Here is an 18,589-nt window from a genome sequence, read left to right as displayed (position 1 = left end):
GAGTTTTGAGAGGGTTACAAGCCAACCTAGCTTTAATCCGGCTAGCCAATATATGATGCTTTTAGTCACTATTTGGTAGAGCCCCCAAGTCTTCACATTTATCTAGCACTAGATATATATTTCTTCAGCCAACATATAGTGCATGATGGATGATACCTTAGGCCACCAATGATCATTAACATTGTGTCACACTTGCAACTGGAATGATGGAGAATTGACTGGCTATATGCTTTCATAGGAGCCCTAACTTTTTTATCCTGCCTTCTTAAGCCTTCTGAGATGTATGTTGGTGGCAATGTATCGTTGTAAAGCCTGTTGCATAAGCTGGTTATCTGAACTTTCTCACCAGCAGTTTGTAAGAACACGTCCCTTCTACAGGAACCTAAAAATACTGCCCAGTTCCCTTCACACAGGTGCCACTTCCTGTGTATAGTGGACTCCTGACTTATTAAGCAGAACCCAGAAACCCACCACCCTATGGTGCAAGTCAAGGAATCTTCAGCCTACATGGATGCAGAACCATCTGGACCCTTGATTCGAGCCATCCACTGGCCTCTGTACCCAAGGACCACAGTTGGTTATGCATACGATGCTACAGATGGCGAGCTCTGCCTTCATCTTGCAACCAAGACTTGGTCTTCACTACTTCAACTAGCCACTCAAAACCATAGAGAATCTCTTCCAATCCAATGCAAGACATCTTTTTAGTTCCAACATGAGCCACTACCTGCACTTGGCAGCACACTGTTTTTCATGGTATCTGGAAGCACCAATTTCCCATCTAGGATAATACCTTCCAAAATTCCTCCTTATATGTGCACAGTGCACAATGGATTCCTTCCCCTCCTCAGCAGTCATATCCCCTAATGTTGGAACTCCCAACTACCAATAACCCCCCCCCCCCCCTGTGAATGCCCAGACCTTGTGGACTGAGAAGCTTGTTCTGGAAAAGAGGAATGCCTTCATCTGGCTCAGGAATTTCGTCAGCTACAAATATCTCCCAGAACTTGTTTGTCATACTATCTGGGCTGGAACTCCGATCAGCCCCTCAGAAATTCTTTTGCTGGAGCTACTTATGACTCGACTGCAGGTGGTGGGTCAGCTCCAGTGCAGGCAGTTCCGAGGAGGGCCACAGTAGTTGACCAATCGGGAGATGGGTGGGACATAGTAGATGTCTAGTCTTCTATAGTGATGCCCATTGGCAACAGCCTGAAGCTGTGTGGCCGAAGCCAACACCACTTGGAGCTGTTTGCTAAGTCACCAACTAGGCTCAAATCGGAACAGAGCAGTCAGTCCCTATTCATACCAAAGATGGAAAAACTGTACACTACCCAGTTATTAGGATGCTAGACTATGCCTGGTAAGTATTCAGACATGCAAGAAATTAGAAAGTAAACTGTATCCACAAAGGTAACTGAAAATAAGTCGCTGCTGTTTGATGCTTGTAAATACAATTTGCAAACAAATGGTGTACTCGCCTTATCTGCAGCAGCACATATGATAGGCACTCTGGTGGTCCAGCCAAACTGGCCCAATAAAAACAAAGCAAAAAACAAGAAAATGACATTATAATACAGGGATCAGTAAAAGTGTCAGTCAGATACTCCACGCCACACTGTGGAATGGACAGTTCTCTTGACACAATACGAACGCTAGCCCTATCTGGGGCATTGCCACATGGTCAGTTATAGCAATCAACAACTCCATCCAGATAGGGTGCCTCCCTCTTCCAGATGCTGCACCAAGCTCACTTATGTTTTATAATTTCATTATCATCTCCTTTAAACCATTTATTGACATTGGTCCTCCCCGCAGGCCTTCCTGTATCGGTGCAGCACTGTAATTCCTGCTCTTAACAGAAAACTGTTTCACTAACAGCCCATGGTCTCACTTGATAGCCACACTGTTCACTCATGTTATGGATTGTCAAATGACAGCATGTATGTCATAGTGTCAGACAAACAGTGTACAGTGTCAAATTTTGCACTGGGGTGTCGAAAGTCGGAACTGGCTTTTTCCAGTGTCAACCAGTTCCCCCATTAATGCAGCTACCAAGTTTTGCTTTGGTATGATGATCAAATTCCATACTGAACCTGTGCAAGTAGCTGCTCTTTAATTACAAGCACCTGGTGCTGAGGTCCCATGTGTATAGCTCCCATATGTGTCGTGTCAAAATTAGATTTATTACCGATTTCATGAACACATTTAAACAGTCATTCTTCCTGCGCTCCATGTGTGAATAGAATGGGGAAAAAGCCAGTGGGATGTTACCTCTGCCGTGCACATCACAGTGGTTTGCAGAATTAAGATGTGAATGCAGAAAGACCTCTTCAATTTATATAATACTGTAAGTACCAGTTCATTATTTTTACCATGAAGTGCCCACAAATACCTGTCGATTCAAACCTATGTAATAAACATTCTTCATACTTAGAGAACTCTATGATGGCATTTAATACTAACAATCCTTGTGGATCACAAAAGGATTTGTTTATTGTTGTTGTTGTTGTTGTTGTTGTGGTCTTCAGTGCAGAGACAGGTGTGATGCAGCTCTCCATGCTACTCTATCCTGTACAATCTTCATCTCCCAGTACCTACTGCAACCTACATCCTTCTGAATCTGTTCAGTGTGATTTGTTTATATCTTGTGTTATATTTCACTGCTTAAACTAACATTATTGATTGGCATTATTGCTAATTACTTTACATTACATTGCTACACTTTGTTCCAAAAAAGGTGTTTAACTTTCATTGGTGTCTGTATGGTTGTATAGCGGTCTTGGCACATTCTTCATTCCCATATCAAAATATTGCTTTATTTTCTCCCTTTTATGTATATTGCCATTTTGTAGTAGACTGGTACATGGCATTCTGTTTTAACAATATGAAATATAATCAGTTTTCAATACATACAGTAACTGGTCATACCTGAAGAGTATATTTTGAAATGAATAGGTAAGGATACGATTTCAATCAGTCAATTTCTTCAAACAAAATAATGTTCTGTGCTTCAGTCCGGTAGCCTCCAAATCCAATGCATGAACAGAACAGTGTATAGCAGTTTTGTTACTTCGTGACCCAAAGTACAAGTGCAGTAGCTCAGCAAACGTTTCATACTTTGCTTTATATTGATTCTCCAAAGACCTACATTTATTATTTTTACCATTATATTTCCACCGAAAACCTATTGATTCTAACCTATGTAATGTCAATTCTTCATACTTGTTACGAGATATGCTCATTGATTTCTCTAACAATCCTAGATCATGAAATACTTTGTTTCATCCTATGTTTTTTCCTCAATATATAAATTAATGGTAGTGATGTATACAATCATATTTGGAATAAAAGGACCTGGCAAGGAGTTTGTAATCACTCAATTCAATTGGCTGTAAACAGCTCTGTGCTGATTGTTGCCATGAAGGCTGTGGGAAATGGTAGTTGAACTGAACAATAGAATGTGTGAGGTCCCCCACACCAGAACTGTAGAACGCCACTGAATTTTGGTTTACATGATAAATCATACAGATTTAATGATTGTAGATTCAACAAAACACCCAGGGACTAAAATTACAAAAACCTTAACTTAACATAATGTTGTGGGGAAGGTGAACTGAAGTGTTTCATTGGCAATCCACGTAGAAGGTGCAACAAATCAAGTAGACTACCTACACTATGCTTGTCTGCTATCTTCTGGAGTATTGCTGAACAGTATGGGATCCTTAGTAGATAGGATTAATGGAGGGGACCGAAAAAGTTCAAAGGAGGACAGCTTATTTTGTATTATTGCAAAATAGAGGGGAAAGTGTAATGTGTATGTTATGAGATGAAGTGGCAAACAGAAGAAAGGCGTTTGTCTTTGTATTTAGTTCTTTCCTCAAAATTTCAATCACCGACTTTTTTCCCTCTGAATGCCAAAATATGCTTCGACACATCTACATCAGGAGAAATGATGATAAAATAAGAGGAATCGGGGCATACACAAAGGGAATTGTTAATTTCAGCACTGCTAGATTAGTCTCTGTCCATCCATACACACGCAAGTAGTCTCAAGAGGGCAGAATTAGACTTTTATCTGTACCTCCTAACTGTTAGTGACGACTAGCAGTGCAGTTCTTCACATGCCACTACTCTGAAGGGACAGGAATTGTGTGTTCGTGTGTTTTGAAGTGAGAGCAAGGAAGGGGATATGGGTAGAGGATATGGACTAGCATAGGTTGAGTCTAGAGGGTTTAGGGGGGTGGGGGGTGGGTAGTCTACTGATTGCAAGTACAGCAAACATCCTTTCAGTGCACTCGAAGTGTAGAGTCTAGCTCAGTAGAGATGTTGTGTTGTATTATTATAGGTGAATGGAAGGAAAAATGGAAAAAGAGTGAACATTTACATCCATGTCCTCATAAAAATCCATACTCTGGAATCTGGTGAAAATTATACGGCAGATAGTACTTCCTACTGTACCAGTAAGTAGGGCTTCTTCCATTCCATTAAAAAACTGAGTGCAGGAAAATGGCCATGAAAATGACTCTGTGCAGCCGGTCTGGGTGGCCGAGCTGTTCTAGGCGCTACAGTTTGGAGCCGCGCGACTGCTACGGTCGCAGGTTCGAATCCTGCCTCGGGCACGGATGTGTGTGATGCCCTTAGGTTAGTTAGGTTAAAGTAGTTCTAAGTTCTAGGGGGACTGATGACTCAGAAGTTAACTCCCATAGTGCTCAGAGCCATTTGACTCTGTGCATACTGTAATTAGTCAAGTCTTGTCTTTACGTTCCCCGGGGAAGTGATACATAATAGGATGTAGTACATTTCTAGATTCATCACTTACAACTGGTTCTTAAATCACTGTAACTAGGCTTTCATAGGATAGTTGGCATCTATCTTAAAAACATCGATGTGTCTCGTTTCTTAGCATCTGCATGACACTGTCACATGGGTCAAACAAACTTATGAACATTTGTGGTGCTCAGATGTGATAGTCATATGTGGTGCAGGTGCCACACACCTGAGCAGGCTTGCAGTATGAATTGTACAACTGTTTTATAAGCAATCTCCTTTGTGGACTAGTTGCATTTTACCAGTGAACCAAAGTGTGCTATATAAGTGCAGTTTTACATTTCTGAACAGACTGATGACCTCAGGAGTTTGGACACTTTTCTGATCATTTAGAGCAAGTTGACAATCTCTGCACCACTTTGAACTCTTATCCAGATGTGACTGACGATTCATGCAGCTTTTCCCGGTATAGGGTGACAAAATATAAACAGCATTACAAATGACCTGCAAGCAACAAATTCGTATTCCTTGCTTTTATACAATAATTAAATTGTGCCATCACTATCAAGTACAGGTGACTCTTCTTCTGCCTCAACACTGCATAATATGAGCATGAGAGAACTACAGAGGAATGTATTTGATACCTTATGAGATAGGAAAATGCTGATTTTTTTTTATATGCACAGGAATCTTGTGTGGATTTTTAACACAGTGAGACCATTAAATAATGTGAGAGGAAGAAACACTTGGTTATTTGAAAAGAATTTTTAACACCACGCTAATGAGGGGAAGAACAATGGGATGTGTTATGTATGGCATAAGAAATATTTAATATTGGAAAACTTTTTCATTTCTTACAAAAATCTCAAGTGATCTCCTGGGCACTGGTTGCAGATCAACAAGATACTTTCTTCATAATTGTTTGCACCTCATGTATGCATTATCACCATTGGTATAATGAATGGAAACCACCATATGCATCACTATTATCTGTAATAAAGATGGTCAGTTTTCATAGGAATAGCAGATAAGTCCCATATAAAAGTTGGAAAAGGAAAAAGGAGAGAAGACAATATAAATATTACGTGTGTGTAACACCATAAAAATAGTGATAATGTTACAAGAAATAACATCAAATCATGGTCTCATTCATATCCAGTGCTGTAAGCTGTAGATTGCCAGTAATGACAATATTTCACAGAAAACTTTAAAAGGTATAGAGGATGCAATACGTGGACTGAACGGGTGTGGTGAAAGAGCGAGAAATTGTCAGAACAGTATGGAATTCTGTAAATGATGGTGATAAGTTAAGGAATGCTGTGTTCATTTGTCCAATGACCACTGAACTCTCTATTTATAGCCCAGTCTGTGAAGCCCAAAGATGTTCGATTAGGGGAAAATATCGTGTAGCCCCTAATTTTTGACTAGTGCCAATAGGGAGTGTCCTGATCAGTATGCTAAAAATCCAGAATGGTAGGATGTGTCTTGGGATGGGGCAGTGATGTTTAAAGATCACTTTTTACGTTTTATTTCGAGTAACTCAAAAACTGCAGTTTCGACTGAAAATGTTTCCCCACACAGAATCAAACTACATGAAATTTCCTAAAAATGTTCCTTTTGCATCAATGAGTAATAGCTTCTGCATTTCAGGGAATAGAAAAACGAATTATTGAAAATACTGCTTTAACTATACGAAATTAATTATCTTTACATGGAGGGGTTTAAAAACAAATTTGTGTACCATGTGTAAGTGTAGTACAGCCATATTACAGTACAAATCATGTTATGGGAGTGCAACAGGGTGATGGGCAGGTATGGGGAGTAGAAGCAAAGGAAAGATAGGTTGCCAGATTATGTTCATGCTCTTCCTTCCATCACAGGTCTGCAAACTGAAGGTAAAGGTAGTGATTCCCCATTCGATCTATCCCACTATGTCACAAGAAGCAACCAAACGGTGTCTCACAAAGTTATTACAACTTTCCACAATGTGCCTATGAAGAGCTCACTACCACAGTCTGCAGATATGCCTGGAGGCCATTTATTTTCCACAGAATGCGTCAAGACTTAATGGAAAGCTGATATTAGTTACTAATGACATTAACACAAGAAACACATACAGACAGAGTCTCTGAAAATCTTTCCAGACTGTTCTACGCTGTTAGAGGGGAAACTGATTGTGTTATCCTTTATGGAGGTTGTAGCCTTCTTGTGGGAGGTGAAAATTGCTTCACCATGAGTGCTGCTTGCTTTTCAATTTAGATAGATTATACCTCCCCAGCATTTATTGTCCAGTTCGCCTGTGTGAGTAGACAGAATAACTTCACTGAGCTCATGTTTGTACAGTGGAGTTATTTTCAGTTTGTTAAGGAAGTAATGTGTTGTAGTTGTTTGGTGAGGTATTATGTAAAAAAAATCTCAACAGAGGAGCTGTGAGTGTCCCCCACACTGAAGAGCCTGTCTGAACTGTAACACTCCATCAATATATATGTGATAATGTCAATTTCTTTGTCTTTTCTATGCCTTTCTGGAATATTTTTCATGGCATCAGGGATTTCAAAATGCACGTCTTCAGGTTTTGCTTACCATCATATGAAGAGACCCAGAGTCTTAAATTACATTTCTCTACAACAGAGATTGGTAACCTGTTATAGAACGTAATTTATTTCAGCATATGACAAGCAATGCATTACAGCAGACTACTGTTCTAGATGTAATATGGTCAGTCCCATTCCATCAGACATACTCACACCCATCTTGGAAGATATACTATAGATGTATGGTACGTAGGTCCACTCAGTGCAGCCCATTTCACAACTGCAATAAGTTCCACTTACTCCTAAACGTAAAAGATTTATGCATCCTATCACTAACACAATCAATAGTGAGAGATCTGCAGTACCTTTCTGATGATTTGTTAATTCACCAAGTGACAGCAACATAATTACACAGCTTTACAACATGCTTTCAATGGTAGACAGCAACAAGGTGACACATTTACCAATCCAGTCCCTTTGCCACCAACACTATCACATCTACAAAACTAAGTACTTCTCGGCCCTAATTTCAGGCTTCTATTTTACACATTACCTCACATAATACATGCAGTGAGTATTGATTTAATAATCTGAAAATAACACCACGATATAGAGTGCTTTTTCCACCATTTACAAACTACAGGGATTGATGGATGAGGGGATACAACACAGAAAAGATCCTATGTCCAGAAATGAATGATTTCCATGCTAGAGACCATTTATTAAATCACACATTGTTACATAGAGTGTGTCCTAATATGTACCATATCATCCAGCCACAGTTACTGTATGCATGGTTTCCTACTAGAAAGTAATACTGTTTCTCATACATATTGCCATAGGATCCTCTCCTAACATAGTAATTGGTAATGTCTCCGATTCACTTCTCTTATTGACTCACCTTGTAGTGGATGTGATACAGCATTGTACACAATCGTTCCATATTCGTATTAAGAGCTTGCAAACGTGATGTTTCCTTATGGAAAGGCGAATGGCGATGGCTAGCAGGGTTGTATCAGGACACCTATCCCCGCCAATAACAACCACACCATTCAATGTTGGCAACAGTGTTTCACTGTTTGTCTAAGACAGGGTTGTTTCAGGAAGCAGGAAATCATGGTGTACCCCAAATATGCAGACACCACACTTGGAGAATAATGTAATTAACACTGTGGAAGGCAACTGCTGTGTTAGTTCCAGACAGTCGGCCTGCCAGTACAGTGTAGCCCAGATGACAAAGTGGAACATTCTCTATGACAATTGTTGCTACCATTAACTCTTAAGACAACAGGGCTTGCTTGCTAGTGACAGATTTTCCACATCAGGAGCAGTTTCGTCTCTAGTCCCTTCACCAGACAACCACAGTTCTAAGATTTGTCATCCATCCTATCCACAGATGAGGTCACCTTTATGCAGAGTGGTATCGTCAGCTTTCATAACAGTCATCTATGGGACAGTATGCAGACCCCCGTGGTATGGTGACAGTGAATCATCAGGATCAGTGAACAAAGGATTATGTGGCTGTATATGATGGTGCTCCAGCCCACTTCATTGTTGATGTCTGGAACCCTCTCAGTTGTCTCCACTGGTAGATGTATCTGTATTTGATGAGGGGGGGGGGCTAAAGTTGCATGACCTGCTCATTCACCAGATCTCAGCCCATTCGATTTCTGGTTATCTCAGAAGGACTGTATATGCAGAGCCCATTGCAGATGTGGAGACATTGCAGCAATGTATTTATCCTGGCTTTGCCACTGTTTACTTGCAGCTTGACCAAACAGCTTGAGACAGAACATGCTACAGCACATACTCACATGTAGGGAGTCACATAGAAGCCATTTCAGTACTTATTGCGACTGTGGCAGCTTGGTACAGCACAGTCTAGGTCGCAGTCTCTGTATGATTACATAAATGGTCTCTAGCAAGGAAACTATGCATTCTAGCCATAAGTTCATTAGACCTTCTTTGTTCTGCATCCTCTCATCAATCAATCCCTAGAGTTTCTACACGGTGGAAAAAATCACCATGTATAAATGCCAGCTGAGTGAAGTTATTTTGTCTACTTACAGAAGAGGACTGGACAGAGAATGCTGGGAGGTATAGACTGTATGTAAACTTAAAATCGAACTACAGTTGTAGTGGGGGAAGTTGCTTTCCCTGGAAGAACATTTTAGTTACTGTACTGGATGACACACACAATTTCTCCCTCTGGCAGTGTAAAACAGTATAGACATTCATACAGATTTTGTCCATATGTTACTTGTATTACCATTATAAGTGAAGTGTTAATGCATGTTGTTGAAAAGGAACAAAACACCTTCACGTTTACCCTCCACCCTCCACCTTCCCCTGCCCATGCCATGGGCATATCTTCATACTGGGTCCCCAGTAATTCATTAACCAAACTGTGGAAGGGTCCATATTATTTTGTGAAATACCCTGCTCTTAATTTTTGTAACACTGCTGTTAAGAGAGTGGGAAATTTCCTGCTCACCATTTTGCAGGCTTATTAAGGAGTGAAGTGTATGAACGCAATCCTGCAACTTACTTTCCATTGTGCTTCTACTAAACACATCCCACTCTTCACATACCCACACACCCCGGTACATAATTTATATGTTAATATTACTGTATTGCACTTAAATGTGGTACAAGCCTTTAATATTTGATTTTAACCTGTTTCATTTAAAGTTACAAATTAACTATATACCGTTAAAACTGCTTTTTTCCATTCTCTGCAATAGTATCAATATAAACCCATCCATGTGATGTCACCTGGCAAAGGATGACTGTCACACATGCATGGTACATGTAGTATCAGTGAGCATCCTCTATGTGTAGAATGGAGAAGATGTGTGATCAGAGTTTGACTAAGGGCAGATTGTGTTACTCCAGAGGCTCAGCACGAGTATTTCGGAAAATGTATGACTTGTCAGGTGTTCGATGAGTGCTGTGGCAAAACCAGGGTGAAACAACATCCAGACGTCGTGGAGCTGGGTGACGTCCCCTCATTACAGATGTCAGATGTCATAAGCTAGGCAGACTGGTAAGAGGATGGGCAGCAAACTGTGGTAGAACTAACATCAGACTTTAATGCTGGTCAGAGAAAAGGGTGTCTGAACACACAGTGCACATAACACTGCTGATGGACCTCTGCAACCTACGACTCTTGAACATGCCAATGTTAACATCACATCATCAGCAACTAAAACTGAAATGGGCAAGTGACCATTGGCACCAAACGTTGGCACAGTGGCAGTGTGTTGCATGGTCTGATAAACCCCCTCATCATGCCAGTGGGAGGGCGCAGATCTGTCGTCTTCCATGGGAACAATTCTTTGTCTTGAAATTCGTACTACAGCTAGAGACAAACTGGTGGCAGCTCCATTATGATCTGGGGATCATTCATGTGACCATCCATGGATCCAATGGAACTCAGGAAGGGCACAGTGATGGGCAAGGGCTATCATACACTAGTTGCAGACCCCATATGCCACTTCATAAGTAACGTATCGTGACAGCACTGGCATTTTTCAACAAGACAATGCACCATGCCACAAGGCCAGGAGTGTGATGGAGTAATATGGAGTGGTTAGAGGAACACAGTGGTGAGTCCCAGTTCATGTGCTAGCTCCTTCTCCCCCAACTCGCAAGATCTGAACCCAATCGAATGTTCTGGGATGTGATTGAACATAGTTTCAGAGCTCATTGGTCACCCCCCCCCAAAAAAAACTCCCTTCAAATACCTACCAAGGCCTCATCGCTTCCAGACCACAATGCCTTGCTGCTGTTACCCATGCTGCAATTGGAGATACTGTCTATTAGTTAGGTGATCATAATGTTCTGTCTGATCACTATATATCTTTGTGTTTTAGTAATAGTATCTAGCTTTGTAAAACAAGAAGAGCTAGAATCATCTAGATGGAGGTGGAATACAGAAAAATAAAATAACTGAACCATCTGAGATGTGTTATTACAAAAGACTGATCAAAATAATTGAACTGATATGACTGGGTGATTGGGAATGAGGTTCTCCATAGAATTACCAAAAAGGAGACCGGCACAGGACCCCAAGTCATGACAGCCCACATCAAACCAGTCAGAAGTGTCCTCCCCTGTCGTGGACAAAGAATACCATTTTAATGTTATGTATGTCAAATAGGTACTGTAAATGGAGTGTTATTAGTGTGTGCATTTTGTGTGGTGCATAGTGTATACACATGTAGTACAAAGGAGGCAGCTCAAAACTGGTAAGTAATGTGTTTTTTGAGAACTGTATGCTATACATACATCTGCACAGAATTCTGTAAGAACAGTGTGACATAATATTTATTCCAGTATCGGACTACATGACTGTGATGTCTAAATTACAGTTTTGAGCACCAACATATGCTTCCTGACACTTGTTGACACAAGCACTGCATTCACAAGCACCTGAACTACAAAAGTGTTTTTGCAAATGTCAGATGTTTCTACAATATTGCCTCTGTTGTGGGTTACTGGAAAAAGAAAGTTGTATTGGTATCACAAATACCCCGACACATAATGTAAATTGCCTTGCACAGTTTAACTGTAGAAGCAATTGGAAGTCAGTAGGCAGCAATGTGAACTTTAAATCACATTTATGAGGGCATGTTGAAAAGTAATGGCTCCAAATTTATGTGAAAACTCGTACAGATTTAAACTTTATAAAGATTAAACACCTTTATTCTTCATCTCTACATGTTTGTGTTGCAACAAAGCCTCATTGACAATGAAAACATTTCTCCCAGTGAGTGATCGGTTCATTGATACTGTCGCTGCAGGCTGTTCAACTTTGTTGATGGAGCCACAGCCTCACCTCTACTTGCACAACTTTATCACTATAAGACTTAATTCTTCAAAGATGTCTTTAAGTGTTGGCCTATGCAGCTGTCCACTTTGAGCTGAGGTTAGGAGTTCTGTTTGCTTCATTATGAGTATGAACAACTGAATATTTTGACAATACTGACGTTGATATAGTGAAAACAATGCACTGGTTTCGTTCTTCTGTGGATTCAATTGAAGGCCCATTTTGTGCAGTTACAAACTCTGATTAGAGCACCCTCTTTCGCATGCAATAACATAGTTCCATTGCACACTGCAATGTTACACACTACAATTAGAAGCTGCATAATAGTAATGTTGCAACTTGTCAGTGAAATGGGAATTCGACCACGTAATATGCATGATAAGTAATACCTCAATTGATACTGAGAACAGAATAAAAAAATTCGCCAGCATTACTTTTCAATGAGCCTCCATATTAGGAGACAATACGGAGAAGTGCAAGGAATTCAATTAACACATTTCTTCAGTGTTAATAGATTTTTCCATCACAGGACAATGGTCACAGACAGAGTATACACAACAATGTGAGGGAGTGTTGAAATCCAAAAAGTTAGTGGGTGTAGTGAGGAGATGGACAGGGACAAGAGCAAAGGTACGGATATGAGAGAGAAGATGCCCTGTACATTTAAAATGCGTACTGATTTGGCACAAGATTCTACTTGTCACCATGAATGCTCAACATAATATTTGACAGATTACTAGAAGTAGCAAAGACGTCAGCTTGATATGGCACATAACATAACAGTGAGGTTTGTAGTCCAAAACGCTAAGAAGTCATATGTGTTGACTCTGCCCTCAGGAGTGGTGCAAAGTGACCCAGTGCATACTGGAAATTTCATTTACAACCGTAGAGAAATTTTGTTGTGTGGGCACAAACTTACATCTGGATGTTAAATGAGGCAGCATTAGTCAGTCAAAGCTCTTAAACTATGAAAATGATTGTGACTTAACTTAGCAACACTAAAATTTAGGCTTATAATAGTTACAGCCCCAGGGTTGGTCTATAAACCTAGTTCATAAGTATTGTAAACACAGAGAGAAAATCTCATCTCTATGATCTTTTGTCCATTCTGAGACAATGATGATATCTCGACAGAAAGAAAAAACAGTGTTGGAAATGACATTGTTGGAAAAGTCTCATACGCCAGAAAATATTCAAACCAGAGCTGTGAGCATGAGAATGTTAACCTGATAAATCCAAACAGGAATAAATAGGCAGGTGATTTAATTAAAAATTAAGGACAAGTCGTTGAGTGGATGGAAGAAACAACACTGTGACTGCAGGCAAACGATATTGAGTAGAAGAGGAAACGTGCTGACTACCATAGTTCAGTAGTTCAGCAGTGAGGTATCAGTTCGTCTACTTGTGACCCACAGAAGTATGTGTTACAATGGCAAAATCAGCAGACTGACCTACATTGTGGACCTTAGATATTATATGGAATACAAAGGTTTTTTTTCAAATATGTTTTCTGCTCCAAAACTCTGTATTGGTTCTTTTGTTGCAAATATCCAGATAACATCTGCATTTCTCTTATGCATGACGTCAACGAAAATTCGCGTTTATGTACAGTTTCTGCAACAGACAATGAAAGTTTTACAGGAATGTACTGGCAAGCAAATTGTAACTTATCCAAGCAGAATTAGTCTTACTGATGGGTGACGATTGCAACTCGGAGACCTAGAGATACCGAAATGATGCTGCTGTTGGGAGAGAGATGCAACCTCTTTTCCAGAAGTATTTAGGTATTTCTAAGGTACTATTGGTGGCTACTCTTAGCGGCCAGTGTGTTATTTCAGAACCAAAGCTTTTACTATATTGGCTAGAACGCTTCCCCATTTCATCAACTTTTTGTAAGCCTGTGCGTTTTGTACAAGGCATCACCAAGAGAATAAAAGTGTGTCGACAAAGTTGTTCATCTATCTAATAAATAATCCCGTTGATTCTGGAGAACTATCTTGTCGATAATTGAAGTTGATGATGCCATTGTTAAAAAGTACATCAGTTTTATCACATCAACCAAAGGTTACTCAATTCATGACGTGGATAGCGTAAGAAAATTCCCATATTCTTCTGGTCTTGTCAACCGCATTTGATATTGAGCAAGGAACTTTATTTTTTATGTCAGTAATTCCTAGACACTGCTGGACCTCCTTATTCAGTCTGTACTGTACCATAAGAAGTGCATGCAACAAGTGTCATTCTGGCTTGATCAACCTGGATAATTACTTGAATCAATATATGCTAGACATCACTAGGAGTGACATAGTGATTCGAGTACACTAAAATAGGGTGAATACAGTTACGCATCAGAGCAACAGATATGAACACCAGAGCAATGATAGGCAAAGTTATTACTACAGTAGTCCGAAGTATATACCCATAAACTGACGAAACAAATTTTCAGCGAAGTGTTACTGAAATGTAAATTTCCTTGTGCTTTACTTCATCAAAAATCAGGGTATCTTTGTTTTTATTCGTTCTTTCAGAAAATAGTTCTTAATTGTTCTACAGCCTCTTTGTTAATTTCACATGAGCATTTGAAATCATTTAATTTTGGAGATGTTTCAGAAGGTTGTTGCAACAATGCGTGCTTCAATGTCTATATTCTTTGAGCTGCTAATGTTCAAGAACGCGGTATACAGAATGAATTAATTGTCACATCACATAATGCATTTTTTTTAATTGGCATTTCTTTAACATAGTGGCAAATATGATTTTCTGTTTTTACTGAGTTTACAATGATCTAGGACATTTGACTGAGCCATTTTATGGTTTTCATCTAAGACTTGCTTTTGGAAGAGATTTATTTCGGCATTTGCTGTCCTTAATTTATCACGTAATCGGACAGTTTCCAGTTCCTGGTACATCAACATCGTTTTAATGTGATTACTACTCCATTCAGTACTGATATGCTCCCTATATTTTACTCAGCAAAAGCAGCACTGGCAGACATCGAAACTGCAGCTTGTTTACTGTCTTCTTTCCACAGATTCCCTTTAGCGAGTGCTTGACGGACGATTTTCTTTTGTGTAATATTTTCGACAGATATTTGAGTAAACTGGGAAATACACGAGGAACCACTGAGCCGCTCTCGTTTTAAAAGACCACCCTTGTCTTACAATTTCAACTTCTTTACTGATGATAGAGATTTGTTGTTCCTCACTAAAATGAGAATAACAGACAAAACAACTCTTGAGTCAGATTGCCTTTCTGGGGAATTGCTGTCAACCATTTTGAAATTATAGTTTAGTTTTTGGAGACCTACAAAATATTTACCCTTAGTTTCTCTTCAGCCATATCGGTTCACTGGATCGAAAAACGTGGACATGTTTTGTTCGTTATCTTCTATAATTACCAATAACAACAACTCTCAGCTCGTCTTTATAACCACAGCCTTCAACTCTTAACCATTCACTCAAAAGTTCTAAACAAACTCTCAGAATAAATTGGGGCAGAAGCAACAAACGCCATCCGATCACATGTCAACTTAAGTCTCAAGTGACAGTGCTACTCGTAGTTCTTGGCTATATGAAGATGGTACCCGTTGTTTCGGACATTTACAAAAGAACAGATACCATCTTCAAGGCTCACTGGCTATTTGACCGTCTTCTTCTATGCGGATGCACAAAGAGTGTCTGAACTCTTACGGGAATCGGTAAAAAGCTGCGAGTAATGAGTATAATGGGCAGGGGCACTATGAGTATAGTGTGGGACAATAGGTTGGGAATGTGGGTCTCACGGTAGGCGTGCCAGAGATAAGTTGATAAGTCCCTGCAGTTGCACTACCCTCCGTGTCCTCAGTGGCTCAGATGGATAGAGCATCTGCCATGTATGCAGGGGGTCCCAGGTTCGAGTCCCAGTTGGGGCACTTATTTTCAACTGTCCCCATTGATTTATATCAATGCCTGTATGCTGCTAGGGGTATTCATTTCATTGTAGTTCTCAGGCTCGCCACCTCTCCTGTCCGACTACGTTTATGCACAGGGAGTAAGCACACTCTCTTCTTCTTGCTATGGGCAAAGTGTGACGTTCCCAAATGAAGGATAAGGGTCAGTAAGCACCATGAAGTACACTATGTACTGACTGATTATGCGTAAAATTAGTGCAGTATAGCACAGTGTGAAATTATGGTGATACGTGTTGGCAGAATAACTGCTATATTCATAAAAAAAAAAGAAATATTGGGAGCCATGTCATAAGTACAGAAGGGTACAAGTAGTTTTAACTGAGACTTTTTCTCTCTTTCAGTGTCTTGAAGATAATTCGGTAATCTCTCGGCCAAATGATTTTATCAAGGAGGATCCTGAACTAAATTTGGAGGTGGGTGGAACTGAGAATACTGTAAGCACTCCCATCTCTGATTTATTGCATGTAGAGTGATAAAAATGTATTTGTCTAATTGATGTAAGAAATGCATTACTGTGGGACAGGCACAGATTGTGAGTTTTCTTGACCTAAGTGCAATTAATAACTTTACAGTACTCTTGTGATATTCCACTTGATGTGGATTAGCAACTGTTATTTGCTTATTGTTCGGGATGGAATCCAAATGGAATTTGTAACAATATGTTTAACCATACTTTCTGTGACCCTCCTGGATGTTAAACAGTTCGTATAAGTTTAAACCATGAGAGTGTAGATCATTTGAAAAATATTCCTCCTTCCAGTAACTTATGATTAACGGATTGCAGAATACATTGGACATGGTTTATCTTTTCAGTGAATCATTGATATTTGTCAGTTTGAACTAAAACTTTTCAAAGTTGCCAAAGGTACGAAGTGTGCTACTATTTTTATGTGACAGATCACCCTTGATACATTTATCTCAAAATGGTTACAGTATGGCTACCTCAATGGTATATGTTGAATTACTCACAGATTTGTCAGTCACAGAAAAACTCTTGGACGTATGCAGATAAATCCATGTATTACCCACCATAGAAGTCATAGCAGATCCAAATAAATTATCTTCTTGGCACAACTTACAGCTTTGATAAGGTCTCCTCGTATAAAGTATAAAACTTAATCCAGTAAAATAAAATGTTGTATTAATTTTGTCCATCTTGCGTAAGAGAAAATGGATGGTTAGATTCATAAACTTCTCACAGGAATAAAACATAATAAACATTTGGGAATATAAGGTAGAGGACTGAAAACGTACGCATAGTGCTTAGAGCCACTTGAACCATTTAAACAGAAAAACGTAAATCCGAAGACATACTATGCAAGACACTGTATGGTACATGGCGGTGGGTATGTTCCACCACTGTCATTTCCTTTTCTTTTTTGCTTGCAAGCAGAGTGAGGAAAAAGCGACTGTCTGTGTCCTCCATAAAAGCCCTAATTCCTCGTCTTCTTTTGTTGTCTGTAAATGACCCTCATGCACATTGATGCCTGTTGATTGTGCAAGCATACCACTGAAGGAAAAATGCTAGGGACAGCGGATATGGTATAAAGGGTGTTACAAAAAGGTACGGCCAAACTTTCAGAAAACATTCCTCACGCACAAATAAAGAATAGATGTTATGTGGACATGTGTCCAGAAACGCTTAATTTCCATGTTAGAGCTCATTTTAGTTTCGTCAGTTATGGAGAGTGCTACGAGAGAACCAGTTGTTTCCATACCATGTACAGCGTGTGCATGCACTATCAGCAGCTATTGGCCTCCACGGGTACACTTTTCCGAATGGTTCATCCAACAATGTGTCAATCCTCATTTCTGTGCAAATGTTCTCTTTACGGATGAGGCTTCATTCCAACGCGATCAAATTGTAAATTTTCACAATCAACATGTGTGGGCTGACGAGAATCCGCACGCAATTGTGCAATCACATCATCAACACAGATTTTCTGTGAACGTTTGGGCAGGCATTGTTGGTGATGTCTTGATTGGGCCCCATGTTCTTCCACCTACGCTCAATGCAACACATTATCATGATTTCATACGGGATACTCTACCTGTGCTGCTAGAACATGTGCCTTTACAAGTACGACACAATATGTGGTTCATGCACGATGGAGCTCCTACACATTTCAGTCGAAGTGTTCGTACGCCTCACAACACAACAGATTTGGTGACCGATTGATTGGTAGAGGCGGACCAATTCCATGGCCTCCACACTCTCCTGACCTCAAACCTCTTGACTTTCATTTATGGGGGCATTTGAAAGCTCTTGTCTACGCAATCCCAGTACCAAATCTAGAGACTCTTCGTGCACGTATTGTGGACGGCTGTTATACAATACGCCATTCTCCAGGGTTACATCAGCGGATCAGGGAGGGTGGATGCATGTATCCCCGCTAACGGAGGACATCTTGAACATTTCCTGTAACAGAGTGTTTGAAGTCACGCTGGTATGTTCTGTTGCTGTGTGTTTCCATTCCATGATTAATGTGATTTGAAGAGAAGTAATAA

At 40.0% G+C, this 18,589-nt stretch overlaps 1 protein-coding gene across 1 annotated transcript in view; it reads left to right on the top strand.

The window, feature by feature from the left end:
* LOC126212648 (zinc finger and SCAN domain-containing protein 26-like) overlaps positions 1 to 18,589 on the top strand; it is a 190,440-nt gene that overhangs the window by 70,600 nt on the left and 101,251 nt on the right. Inside the window, exon 5 of the mRNA XM_049940073.1 lies at positions 16,423 to 16,494. Within this exon, the coding sequence (XP_049796030.1) occupies positions 16,423 to 16,494 (72 nt within the window). The remainder of the gene's footprint in view (positions 1 to 16,422; positions 16,495 to 18,589) is intronic.

Source organism: Schistocerca nitens, chromosome 11, assembly GCF_023898315.1.
Source record: "Schistocerca nitens isolate TAMUIC-IGC-003100 chromosome 11, iqSchNite1.1, whole genome shotgun sequence".
Taxonomy (NCBI): Eukaryota; Metazoa; Arthropoda; class Insecta; order Orthoptera; family Acrididae; genus Schistocerca; species Schistocerca nitens.
Note: the sequence above shows the minus strand (reverse complement) of the source record. Positions and strands in the feature narration are given on the sequence as shown.